General features: G+C 36.4%; 1 protein-coding gene across 1 annotated transcript; it reads right to left on the bottom strand.

The window, feature by feature from the left end:
- Positions 1 to 7803: 7803 nt before the first annotated feature.
- LOC138164166 (disintegrin and metalloproteinase domain-containing protein 20-like) lies at positions 7804 to 10053 on the bottom strand. The gene has a single exon (XM_069091736.1). It carries the CDS (start codon positions 10051 to 10053, stop codon positions 7804 to 7806), a length of 2250 nt encoding a protein of 749 aa, XP_068947837.1.
- Positions 10054 to 13993: the final 3940 nt, after the last annotated feature.

The following is a 13993-nucleotide window of genomic DNA, read 5'->3' as shown; positions in this document are numbered from 1 at the left end:
GAATATATTATGGCAGAAACTGGACATAGACCATTATCTAACACCGTATACCAATGCGTGCATGATCTAGGTATAAAGGATGATACTGTAAGCAATCTGGGAAAGCAAGGAATAGTTTACCTGTCAGATTTATGGAAAGGGGAAGACAATGACCAAACAAGAATTAGAGAGCATTATAAAATGCAAAATGGATAACTTTTATTACATGAAATTGAAAAGCTTCTGTATAAACACAGCCAATGTAACCAAGATTAATTGGGAAGTGTGAAATTGGGAAAGAATTTTTACAACCAATGTCTATGATAAAGGCCTCATTTCTAAAATGTACAAAGAAGTGAGTCATATCTGTAAGAATACAAATCATTTTCCAATTGATAAATGGTCAAAGGATATGAACAGGCACTTCTCAGAGGAAGAAATTAAAGATATCTACAAGCATATGAAAAAATGCTCTAAATCACTATTGATTAGAGAAATGCAAATTAAAACAACTCTGAGTTACCCATCTCACCAGCCAGATTGGCTAAGATAACAAAACAGGAAAATGACAAATGCTGGAGAGGATGTGGAAAAATGGGAACACTAATACATTGCTGGCAGAGTTGTGAACTGATTCAACCATTCTGAAGAGCAATCTGGAACTTTGCCCAAAGGGCTATAAGTAATCTCATATCCTTTGATCAGCAATACCACTTCTAGGGTTGTATCCCAAAGAGATCATAGAAGCAGGAGGAAGACCCCTATGTAAAAAAATATTTATAGCAGCTCTTTTTGTGGTGGCAAAGAATTGGAAATTAAAGGGATGCCCATCAATTGGGGAATAGCTAAACAAGTTATAGTATATGAATGTAATGGAATACTACTGCACCATAAGAAATGAAGAGCAGATGGACTTCATATTTACCTGGAGAGGCTTATATGAACTGATGTTGAGAAGAGCAGAACCAGGAAAAATTTGTACACAATAACAGATACAACATATGTGTGACAACCAACTTTGATAGACTGGATTCTTCCCAGAAATGCAGGGCTATAAGTAAATTCTAAAAGACTCATGATGGAGAGAGATGTCTACATTCAGAGAATGAACTAGAAAAAACAGAGTTTGAATGCATATTGAAGCAAATTACCTTCATTTTCTTGTTTGGTTTTGTTTCCTCTCTCCCATCGTTCATTCCATCTGATACAATCCTTCTTTATAACCTGACCAATGTCTAATGTGAAAGTATCTGGAGATCCTATACCTGATTGTACACTGCTATGGGATGGGGGGTGAAGGGAGGGGAAGAAAATTTGAAACTCAAAGAACTGGGGAACTGAATCTTGTAAACTCAAAATAAATGAACAAATTAATGGAGACCAAAATAAACAAACAAACAAAAAACCCAAGAATCATCTAGCCAGCAAAACTGAGTATAATTCTTCAGGGGAAAATATGGTTATTCAACAAAATAGAGGACTTTCAAGCATTCTTGATTAAAAGACCAGAGCTCAACAGAAAATTTTACTTTCAAATACAAGAAACAAAAGAAGCATGAGAAGGTAAACAGGAAAAAGAAATCATAAGGAACTTATTAAAGTTCAGCTATTTACAATCCTACATGGAAAAATGATAATTGTAACTCATGAGACTTTTCTCAATATGAAGATAGTTGAAGGGAATATATGTGTGTATATATGTATACATACACATATGTATGTATAGGAGGGTATATGTGTGTATAAATACATATGTGAGTGTGTGTCTATACATGTATACATAGACAGAGGGCACAGGATCAGTTGAATAGGAAGGGATGATATCTAAAAAAAATTAAGAGGTGAGAGAGGCATATAATGAGAGGAGAAAGGGAGAGATAGAATAGGGCAAATTATCTCATATAAAAGAGGCAAGAGAAAACTGTTACAATGGAGGGGAAGGTGAAAGGGTGAAACCTCACTCTCACTGAATTTGGCTTAAGGATGGAATAACATACATACTCAGTTGGGTATCTTACCCTACAGGAGATTAGGGGGGAAGGGGATAAGAGGGGAAATGATAGAAAGGAGGGCAGATTGGGGGAGAGGGTAGTTAGAAGTACATACATTTGAAAAGTGACAGGGTCAAAGTAGAAAATAGAATGGGGGGGCGGGATAGGATGGAGGATTTAACTCTATGTCGTTAGGTCTTTCAGAATGTAACTACTATGGAAATGTTTTGCATAACTACATATGTGCAACCTATACTGAATTGCTTATCTTCCCAGTGGGGGTGGGTGAGGAGGGAAGAAGAGAAAGAATCTGGAAATCAAAGTTTTAAAAACAAATGTTAAAAACGATTTTTAAATTGTGTTTTCTTTACATGCAACTGGGAAATAAGATATATAGGCACTGGGATATAGAAATCCATCTTGCCAAACTAGAAAGTTAGAGGAGGCAATGGGGGAGGAGATAAGAGAGAGCAGATTGGGGGAAGGGGTATTCAGTAGGCTTGCTATCTTGGGATGGGGGGTAGGGGAAAGACAAGGAGAAAATTTGTAACTTAAAATTTTGTGGAAATGAATGTTGAAAACTAAAAAATTTAAAAAAACAATAAAAAACCAGAATAAGCCAAATGCTAAAGAAGCACAAAAATGTACTTAAGAGAAGAATTCCTTAGAAATCAGAATCGGTCAAATGGAAAAAGAGGTATACAAGCTCACTCAAGAAAATAATTCCTTAAAAATTAGAATTTGGCAAGTTGAAGCTCCTGACTCCATGAGACATCAAGAAACAATCTAACAAAATCCAAAGAATTAAAAAAATAGAGGAAATGTGAAATATGTCCTTGGAAAAGCAACTGTCCTAAAAAGTGGATCCAGGGGAGGGAATTTAAGAATTATTAGACTACCTGAAGGCCAGGATCAAACAAAGACAACTACCCTAGACATCATATTTCATTAAATTATCAAAGAAAAGTGCTCTGATATTCTGGAACTAGAGGGTAAAATAGAAATTGAAAGAATCAACTCATCACCTCCTTAAAAAGACCTAAAAATGAAAACTCCTAGGAATATAATAACCAAATTACTGAGCTCCCAGGTCAAGGAGAAACAATTTTAAGCAGCCAGAAAGAAACAATTCAAATATTGTGGAGCCACAGTCAGGGCAACACAAGGTTTAGCAGTTTCTACATAAAAGGTTTGGAAGGCTTGGAATATGATATTCTGGAAGGCAAAGGAACTACGATTACAACTAAGAATCACCCACCCAGAAAAACTGAGTGTAACCTTCAGGGGAAACATAGATATTCAATGAAATAGAGAATTTTCAAGCATTGTGAATGCTTGAAAAAGACCAGGGCTAAACAGAAAATTTGATATTCAAACACAAGACTCAAGAGAAGCACAAAAAGGTAAACAGGAAAGAGAAATCATAAGGGATTCAGCAAGGTTAAACAATTTACATTCTTACATGAAAGGATGATACTTGTTACTTTTAAGAACTTTTTCATTATTAGGGTAGTTAGAAGGAGCATACATAGAAAGAAGACACATGTGTGAGATAAGTATCATAGGATGATTATCCAAAAAATAAAATTAAGGCACAAAATAGAGAAATGCATTGGGGGAACCTGAAAGGGAGATGTAAAATGGGATAAATTATCTCACATAAAATAGGCACAAAAGAGCTTATATAGTGGAGGAGAAGATTGGGAAGAGTCCATGAACATTATTTTCATCAGAATTGACTGACAGAGGGAATAATAAGCACACTCAAGTATAGAAATCTATTTTACCATACATGAAAGTAGAGGAGAAGGGGATAAGAAAAGGTGGATTGGGAGATACAGTAGTCAGAAGTAAAACAATTTTGAGGATGCATAGGATGAAAGGAGAGAGAAAATAGAATAGGTGGGTGGAGGAATAGAATGGAGGAAAATACACAGTAATCATAATTGTGAAATAAATTTTGTAGCAGGTTTCTCTGATAAAGGCTTCATTTTTCAAATATATAGAGAACTGAGGCAATTTACAAAAATAAGAGCCATTGATAAATTGATGAATGATCAAAGGATATGAACAGGAAGTTTTCAGAAGAAATAATCAAAACTATCAGTAGTCAGATAAAAATGCTTTAAATCATTAGTAACTAGGGAAAGGCAAATTAAAACAACTCTGAAGCCCCACTCTACTTCTATTGGATTGGCTGAATGACAGAAAAGAAAAATGACAAATGTTGGAGATGTGGGAAAATTGAGACATTTATGCACAGGTGGGTAAACTTGTCAACTGATTCAATCATTCTGTCGGACAATGTCGGACAAAGTACCAATATGTACAAAAATATTTATAGCAGCTCTTTTAGTGGTGGCAAAGAATTGGAAGTTGAGGAGAAGCTTATCATTGGGGAATGGCTAAACAAGTCATGGTATATTATTGTGATGGAACACTATTGTGTTATAAGAAATGATTAGCAGGCAGAAAAACCTGGAAAAATTTAAATGAACTGATACAAACTGAAACAAGCAAAACCAGGAGAACACTATGTACATAGTAACAGCAACATTGTGTGATAATCAACTGTGAATGAATTAGCTATTCTCAGCAATACAATGACCTAAGATAATTCCAAAGGATTTATGATGAAAAAATGCTGTCCATCTCCAATGAAAGAACTGATGGAGTCTGAATGAAGATTAAAGCATACATTTTTAACTGTATTTTTCATGAGGTGTCTTTTTTTTTAAAAAATCTAACATGGAAATATGTTTTGCATGACTACATATTCATTCTTTCTCTACATTATCACTCAACTCCATTTCAATTTAGTTCAATACAATTAAAAAGATTGTTTAAACCATATCATGCACAGAGAACAATGGTAGGTACTAGAGAAAAAATACAAAGTGTAGATAGGATGTGATCCCCACTTTCATGGAATGCATTTATAATCTAGTAGGAGGATATGATGCATACACAAATAACCAAGACACAATAATATTCTGATAAATTATTAGAAAGACATACTCTTGTCATGCTGTCTCTCTCCTGTTGCCTGTAAATGAGTATGAACAAATCTTGTAAGATTGTCTTTTTTTCTGTTCCAAAATAATCCTTTAAAATTTAAGTGTTCTTAACTATCTATCTCCTCAGAATAATATTTCAAAAATAATGGAAGGAAATGCCAAATTTCAGTTAAAGATTAGTAAAAACAAAGATGCAATTATTTTTTTTTCTATCCAAGTTTATAGAACCCCTGAAATCTCTCCACTTCATTGTGAAACCCAAACACTTTCTATCCAAATATGCATGCACATTTTCAAATCTGTGGGAGGGGATGGTTGAATAAATTATTTAATCTACTTAAATGTCAAGATGCCAAGCCTGATACTTTAAATAGTTGAGAATCCTTTTCTATTGAACCATTCTATTATAGACTTTCAACTAGTGTTTCCCAACTGTTGTTCCATAAACCCTTTCCAGTAACAACAAAAATTTGTTTTTAGCCTCCATGGTAATTTAAAGTATTGCTCATGATCTTCTTTTAGGTGTATTCCTTAGGTACTTACAGTAAATATAATGATAAAATTTGCCCCCAAATTAAAATATGTATTATGAAATTATAATCACAAAATATATTTTATTCTACTTGTAATTATGAAAATTAAATATGAAATTGAAAAACCAATTATAAAATAATTATGAATATTTTATGTGGTATACTCTATAATAATGAAAATAAGTCATCTAGCAAGACTCATATGCTATATACTTTTATCTGTAAGACTTCATATTAAATAACTTTAGTTTACAAAATTTGTTGGAAACATTTTTAATGAGATAAGTTACAATTTGGAAGATGTTTAATGTAATGTAATAATCATATATAAACTTTACTTCAATGTTGAATGTTTTTATTTGAATAAAGGTTGTCAATATTTGATTTGACCAAGTCTTAAATCTGATTCTAATCCCTATTTGAATTAAAATAAGAATAAACTAAAAATAATGGCTCACAGAAATGTGAGGTGGAAAACAGCAGTTTACAAGCTGTCTTGTTGAGAAATGGACTTTTTAAAAAAATTTAGTTACCTAACCAATCAATGAAGATAGTTTGTTTATCATATAAAATATTTATTATTCTACTGTCTAATGACAAGCATTGGGTTAAATGATAAATATATGAAAAGTTTAATTGCATGTTTTCTAAAGCAGTTTATATATAGACTAACTTTTACAAAGAATCTCTTCAGCTATGACTTTCTACTGTTCTACTACTGGTATATTAGCTATATCCTCACAGAAAGTCTACTAAATGACTGGTGAGTGTTGACAACCAGTTCACTTAAAAATCTGCCAGATAGAAGAACAGCAACACAAGTGAAGGATAAGTTTAAATCAGAAAAGTCTTATTATTGCAATGAGAGACAATATGGGGTTTGTTTCTGCAGAATGTTTTTTCATGTTCCATGATGGTTTCGAGATAGCTTGCAATGCATGTGCCTAGCAATCAGTTTTCAAACAGCCTGATATTTGGACATTTGTGTTGTTAATAATGCAAATGTTTGTTATATCTCAATTAAATGATAACAGCCGATGAGATACAACCAATTCCAGGGTCACAGAGGAGCATGAGGGGGCTACTCTGGTGCAGTGTGCAGAATGAAAATGAAGGTATAATTGTGCAACCATCCATCCATTGGGAATTAATTGGTTTGCCTTCAAATGTTGAGACCTTGTCAGAGTTTGGAAACAATTTAATGACAATGAGAAATTGACAAAGAAATTTGACAAGAAAATGAAAGAACATATTGGCTTAGAAAGAAATAGTCCAAGTTTGATGTAATCTCTGCATAAACACCAAAATCACAATCACCATGAATATTATCATGTTTTGAATCCCTGTAGAAACAAGCTTGTGCTGCTTCAAACATGTGTGTACATTGTCACATAGGAAAATTATAATTATAACACACTTGGGCAATTATTTACTACTTAAGGTTCTTTTTTTTTTGGCAACAACTCCTTGGGCCATAGTCTCAAACACCTAAGAGTAACTATTAAATATGGTAACTAGACTGAGTGGGGTTGGGGAGGAGGTAAAAATCCTCCATCAATTTGTTGAATAGTGATTGTATGAGGAAATTTGATCACACCCTATGAATTGCCTATAAAATATCAGGCCAGTTCTGGCTCAAAAGTTTGAGAGCATAACAACAATGGAGAAAAGAGAGTATTTAAGGAGGAAGATCAGAGCCCCAGAACCTAGTCTCAGCCTTTTACTTCTTTCTTAATCCAAACCATTCTTCTTGGCTCTCTCTCCTACCTGGTACCAGACATTGGAAGTCTCTTGAACATGTGCTGGCTTTATATTTTATGGACAATCCATAGGATGTGGTCAAGTTTCCTAAGCTAATCTGAACATACTTCCTATGTAATGTCTCTATGCAATGCTGATCAAAGATTTTTCTCACTTAATCTAAAACCTATTATTGATTGATTCAGTAGAAAAGTGTTCTTAGCTAGCAGATCAGGGCTTAGCATCTTGACACTTACCTTAATTAAGAGTTTAGAGTGACTTGATTGGTGTACTCAATCTTCCTCCTTCACAGGTAGATAATGCTTAACCACCTAAATTAGAAAAGTAACTGCCTTCACAGAGTTCTTTCATTCTTCCAATGGGGCATATAGGGTAGGAGCAGGTCAAATGTGAGAACACTATTTCACCACACAGAACACAACCAAGCATCAAAGAAATTTATTTTTTACTTTCAGAACCAAATCACTTTGTTGCCAGAATGCTCATTTTTTCCTTTTTGGGTGTTTCAAGTTGTTGATTGCCTTAGGGGAACATTATGCTGGGACTTTTCGCACTTTTTCGGATGTATACCACAACCGACGCGCTGAACGATACCATGAAAAAAATCATGCGAACAAGGACGAAAACCAAAATTGCAAAAAGGACAAAATCAGTGTCATCATTGCCGGTAGGTCCACTGTCTATGCTTCCACCATAACCCAACAGAGTACAAAATGGTGGAGACCAGCCAAATTGACAATGACAATTCCTATTGTTGTTGCAAACACCTCTATAGTTACACTTCGCAGGAGTACAGTCAAAATGTAACTGAGCTATAGGAACACACATATGATTTAAGCACATTGTGGTTTTGGTACACTTCGACCCATCCCACACCATTCCAAAATCTATCCACCCTGTTCCAAAGTGATTGTCTGTCCCAAAACAGAAATGGGTTTTTTGGTTCTTTCTTACTACTAATTGGTGAATTGTAATGTGCTCATCTAATTTTGGCACTGTCTGCAAACCTTCACATTGCAGCCTTCCACACAAGACAGTTGATTGTCGACAAGGCACAGTAATATATTTTATTTTCTTCTTTCCTTCATCGCCATTTTTCTTTTCAGGCTCAACTCCACAGTTTCCAAATCTATCTCCCCTTATATTCAATTGTTCATAGCAGACATCATCAGCCTTTACAACTAGAGAAGAACCAAACATTTCTCTGCATTGTATGTGTCGATCAGTACAATTCCCTCTAAAGCAAATAGCATTTGGGGTGCATGGAGTTCCATCTTGAACATAGGTATCCAGAGGGCAGTGGGCTGAACTTCCATTGCAGAACTCCGGAAGATCACACGTGCTGAGCGCACGTCTGCAAAGTAGCCCCATAGTAGTAAAGTGACAATCTTCGCAGCATGCTCCATAACCACAGTCAGAACCAGGGGTCCGCTCGCACCTCAAGCTACAACACGGATCAGCAAGACATTCTTTAATTGAACCGCAGTCACACTCTTCTGTGAAGTCTATTTTCTTATTACCACAAAGACGAAATGTGTAAGCATAAGTATCATAAGCATTTGGAAGTCTGTTTAAACACTGATCCCAGTAATTAACTAAGTCAAAAAACCGTCCATAACTGCAATTACTGAGAGAATCAGAAAAAAGTGGATGGTCTTCCATGAGACAATGTGACCTTCGGAGACAATGACAGTAAATCTGATCATGAGGCAGACCAAAGTTGTGACCTATATAATGTGCCAAGATTACTGAATAATAAAATACTCTATCATCCTGAAACCACAATAGTATTGCTCCCCAGTTGCCATTGCATATTGAGTATGGAAAAGCAGCATAACCAGTTTCCCCTGCCTTGTTTCCAGTAACAAGGGCTGAAGTATCATGTGGAAAGTTGTTAGAGATCACCAAATTTTTCCACAATCCATAATGTTCCGCTATTTCAGATGAAGATCCTATTAGTGGTACTTTATCAGAATACTGCCAAAGATAAAGAAAAACCAGGACTGTAAAAACCCGAAACTGCTTATAAATGGAATCAACTATATGAGTCAAGGTCACCATTTGGTCAATGTGAATAGTAAGATTCCTGTTATGAGTGTCTGCTCTAGAGCTGCTAACGCAAATTGCAATTTTTAAGTAGCGGATATGTGGCCACCAGTGGCTAAAGGGACCTGCTCGAGGACGAAGACCAATCTCTGAGTTGGAAAGGTGTTGATTCATTTCCTCATTGGTTAAACTGCATCGAAAAAGATTCTGCCCAGCCTCCCCTTCTTCTGGCACCAGCTGGGACAACACATGTTCAAAGTGGGAAGAATTGTGGAGAGGCTCGATTTCATAGGTGAAGTCATCCAAATGCAGAGTCCCTCGGAGACCCCCTTGACAGGTGTTCAAGACAGCCATAGACGCGGGGATCCCTTCCAAGTAGCCATGGTAGTAACAGTCATTCGGGACATAGGGATACTCCTCTTGGGGAGCGCCATGTCCATCATCCACTAGGATCGGGAGGTGTCTGGGTAACAGGAACTTCTTGACTCGCATATGGACCACGTACTTCTTGCCACCAAAGCGCAGCGAGTAGGAGAGCCGCCCCGGCACTTCAGCAAGGGCGCGGCTAAATCCTCGAAGGGCTCTTCGGCCGCTTAGCTGGCGGGGAATCACTACTTCAAAAGAGGAAAAGCGCCAGCCAGGGCGGTTCCGTAGGCAGCCAGTGGGGTCCAAGAGCACCAGCTCGAGTGCCAGGAGGAGCCCGGCTCTGGCCACACAGGTCCTCATGGGAAGCCACGAGCAAGGAGCAGGAGCAGCGGACGGCTTGAGGAGCCTTAAAGACAAAGTGTGAGGTGGTTTAAGGAGACGCCTCTTGGGATACACTGGTAATGACAAGGCCAGTCAACTGACAACTCCCTCAGTAATCCCTTCTTCCTGGTTACGTAACAATAAAGGGTCAAGGACCACTACAGTGGACGTGGTGTGCTTGCGTGTGTGTGTGTGTGTGTGTGTGTATGCGCACGTGCTACTGACGTGTACCTCTCAGCTTATGCCGCCTGCAAATTTAATGAGATACTATCTCTGCCTTTAGACAATGATTAAAAATATTACACAACACAGGGACTTTATGTTCCTACGTACTCCCCTGGAGACTTCCTGACAAAGTTACATCGAACCATTAGTGACGATTTTTGAGCCCAGCCACCCATCTAATTCCAAATTAATCTGATTATATAATTGTTAAATTCATCTCTATCTTTTCCTCAAGAATAGCGTGTAGGTTTGCTAAAATCTAGGTAAAATATATAGCATTTCCCTTATTCACTTAGCAATGCTGTAAAAAAAAAAGGGTGGTGGTGGTGGTGGTGGTGGTGGAGGAAATGAAATTAGTTCGTCAAGACTTGGTCTTGACAGAGTCACGTGACTCTTGGTAATTCACACTTTTCTATAAAGCAGTTTGCCAATCATCTCTTTAATTATATATTCCAGGATGGGAGTTCTTAAGTTGGGGTAAGTGAACTCTCCCCCCCCCCTTTTTTTTTTGACATTTTGATAACTATTTCAATATAAATGGTTTCCTTTATATTCCTAAGTATTTTATTTTAAGCTTTTAAAAATATTCTTCTGAGAAGGGGTCTACAAGTTTTGCCAAACTACCAAAGAATTAGAATCACAAACAGAATTAGGGTTAGGGTTAGCAGACACAGACAAGTTTAAGAACCTCTTTTCTAGAATTTTCTCAGGAAACATGGTCGAGATCATCAGCCTGTAGTTTGTAGACTCTTTTCCATTCCCTATTTTAAAAAAATTCATTTTCCTTTTTTACAAGTTTATGGTACCTCTCTGAGACTGAACTTGACATTCATTTAGGAATTTAAAGTGAGGAAAATTCTTCTACCAAGGACAATGGTTAAATTTTTGAAGATACCAACCTGCAGATACCAGTTGCTGTAGCACATGGGCTTTCCATTTGTTTTATCCCTTGTGTTGACTCAATGACTATCCCATTGCCTTTTCTGATAGTACATTTTTTTGGATGGGGTAATGTTATAAATGATCTCTTGAATGTCTCATTTCATTATAGTCTCAAACCTGAACAACTGGGTTAGGCCTAACACATTTTTTTCAGTAGTTCAGTTTTTTTAATAAAGAAATTGGGGTTAAGTAACTTGCTCAAGGTTACATGGCCAGTTATTTCTGGGTATGGTGCTAAGTATCTGATTTGATCCCCAGGTCATCCCGACACTGGGGCTGGTGCTTTTACTAGCTGAGCCACCTGGCCGCCCCAGTAGTTCAGGTTTGAGATGTAATGAAATGAAACATTCACAGACCATCTTAATGTTTAACCAAATATCTATATCTATATCTATACCTATATCATCTAGATCGACATCTATTTATCTATCTATGTATCTATCTAATAGCATGGAAAGGATATTCAACAAGGACAGTTCAACAAGTTTATAGCATAGATTCAGTCAGCCATAACTCCTGTCTCTACATTTCTACAATGGTCTACCTGGTCTAAGGCATATGTTAAGAATGAGGAGCCCCCTACTCTTTGTGTGCTAGGTTTATTTATGCTTAGGTGACCAGAAAGCTATATTACCATTTTAAGCCTTAGTCTCCTTAGCTAGTTAAGTCTCAGGGACAATTTCATTGTCTTTTAGGGTCAAACTAGCCTAGGCTGCACAGGGTATCCCCTAACCTAGAGTATTCCTTCTTCCCACTCCCACCCCACCAATTGCTACTTACTCTGGTCACAAGCATTCTTTATATATGTGCCCCTTTTCCCGTTCATGTTTCCTAGTCACATGTATTCCCAGCCCGCATTCCTTCTCTGCTTCTAGATCAAATGAAAAATATTCCAAGCAGTCAGAAAGAAATAATTGAAGTACTAAGGAGCCACAGTCAGGTCCACACAAAATTTGGCAGCAGCCACATAAAAGATTGGAGAACTTGGAATAAGAAATTCAAGATGGCCAAAAATATAAGTTGACAAAACAAAAATAGCTTACCCCAAAAACTGAGTATAGTCCTACAAAGGCAAATATGTTTTCATCATTACTGATGAAATTCAAGCATGACCGATGGAAAAAACAAAAGAACATAAGAGCTGAATAGAAACATTGAAAGAGAAACACAGAGGAATCAAGATAAATATAAAGTAAAAATGAGTGAGCAATCATAAGGGATTAAATAAGGATGAATTGTTTACATTTAAAGTGAAGATACATGTATTTCCTCAAAACCCTATAATAATCAGGGATCATAGAAGGAGTCTAATAAGACAGAAGGCCTTTGAAAAACGTTTTGAAACGTTTTCTTAACTTAAAGAAAGAAAGGAAAGGGAAGAGGAAAAAATGTTTTGAAAGGTGGGAGTGAAAAGAGAGGAAAAATTATCTCACATAATTTCAATGTATAAGTAGAAGACTATATAAATAAAGAAAGGAGGTTATACTTGTACCTTACTCTCATCTGAATTGGCCAAAGAAGGAAAGGATTCACAGAGAGATTTGGGTGTAAAAACACTTCTTACCCAGAGAAATGAGGGAAGGAAGAGAAGGGGGATATAAAAGGTAGAACAGATTATGATAGGAATTAGTACTAAGCAAAACAAAGTCTATTAACAAAAAGATGGATCTGGATTTGTGAAGAGGTGACTTAAAAGGAAATAAGAAAAGGATATCTATGTTTGGGCTCTGATGACGGAAAATGGGGGAAGAGAGGAAAGAAGGAGATTTCATCAAATCTAGAGCATCCTCTCTTACCAACCACTTCTCCTTTATAAAGAAGTGGCTAGAAACTCGTCAACACAGTGACTAATCCCCAATACCAAAGCATTCATGATAAAATGAACTTGGTGTGTAGTTTGAGATGCATGTTTTTTGGACATAATGTGAGGATTTCTTTTGCTTGAATATATTTGTTATACAAAGGTTTTCTTTTTTCTTCTTCAATGTGTGTGTAGGGGTGGGGTGGGACACAGGAGGAGAAGACTGTGGGAAGGAAAAAGGGTTGATTTTTGATGATGAAAAAATGAAATTAAGTTTTTAATAAAGTGATTATAGTTTGGATACGACCAAGTTTATAAGGGAAACTGAAAAAATCTTTGTATCTCATTTCAAAGATATATAAAGAACTGATCCAAATTTCATAAGAATAAGAGCCATTCTCCAGTTGGTAAATGGTCCAAGGATATGAAGAGGCAGTCTTCAAAGAGAGACATTCAAGCTGTCAGTAGCCACATGAAAAAATTCTCCAAATCACTAACAGTGAAGACAAATGCGATTTCTACTTCACATTCCTCAGATTAGAAAAGTTGGCAAAAAGGGAAAGTTATAAACATCAGAGGAGCTGCAGGAAAATAGGCATTTAGTGCAATGTTGGTGAAACTATAAATTGGTGCAGCCAGTCTGTAAAACAATTTGGAAATATACCCCTAAAGTTAATAAACTATGCATATCCTTTGACACAATGATGCCACTACTAGGCCTATGTGCCAAAGTGATCAAAGAAAGAGGAAAAGGAGTAATGTGTACAAAAATATTAATAACAGCTCTTTTGCAGCATCAAACAACTGGAAACTAAGAAGGCACTCATTAATTGAGGAATGACTGAACACATTATGATAGAGAAATCATTGCACCATCAGAAAAGATGAAAGGGATGTTGTAAAGAAACTTGGGAAGACTCATATGAACTGGTTTAGAGTAAAGTGAACTAA

The sequence above is a fragment of the Petaurus breviceps genome, unplaced genomic scaffold (assembly GCF_028583685.1).
Source record: "Petaurus breviceps papuanus isolate PSGF00001 unplaced genomic scaffold, PetGlider_PUasm1.0 189, whole genome shotgun sequence".
Taxonomy (NCBI): Eukaryota; Metazoa; Chordata; class Mammalia; order Diprotodontia; family Petauridae; genus Petaurus; species Petaurus breviceps.
This window is presented reverse-complemented; position numbering and strand designations above follow the sequence as displayed.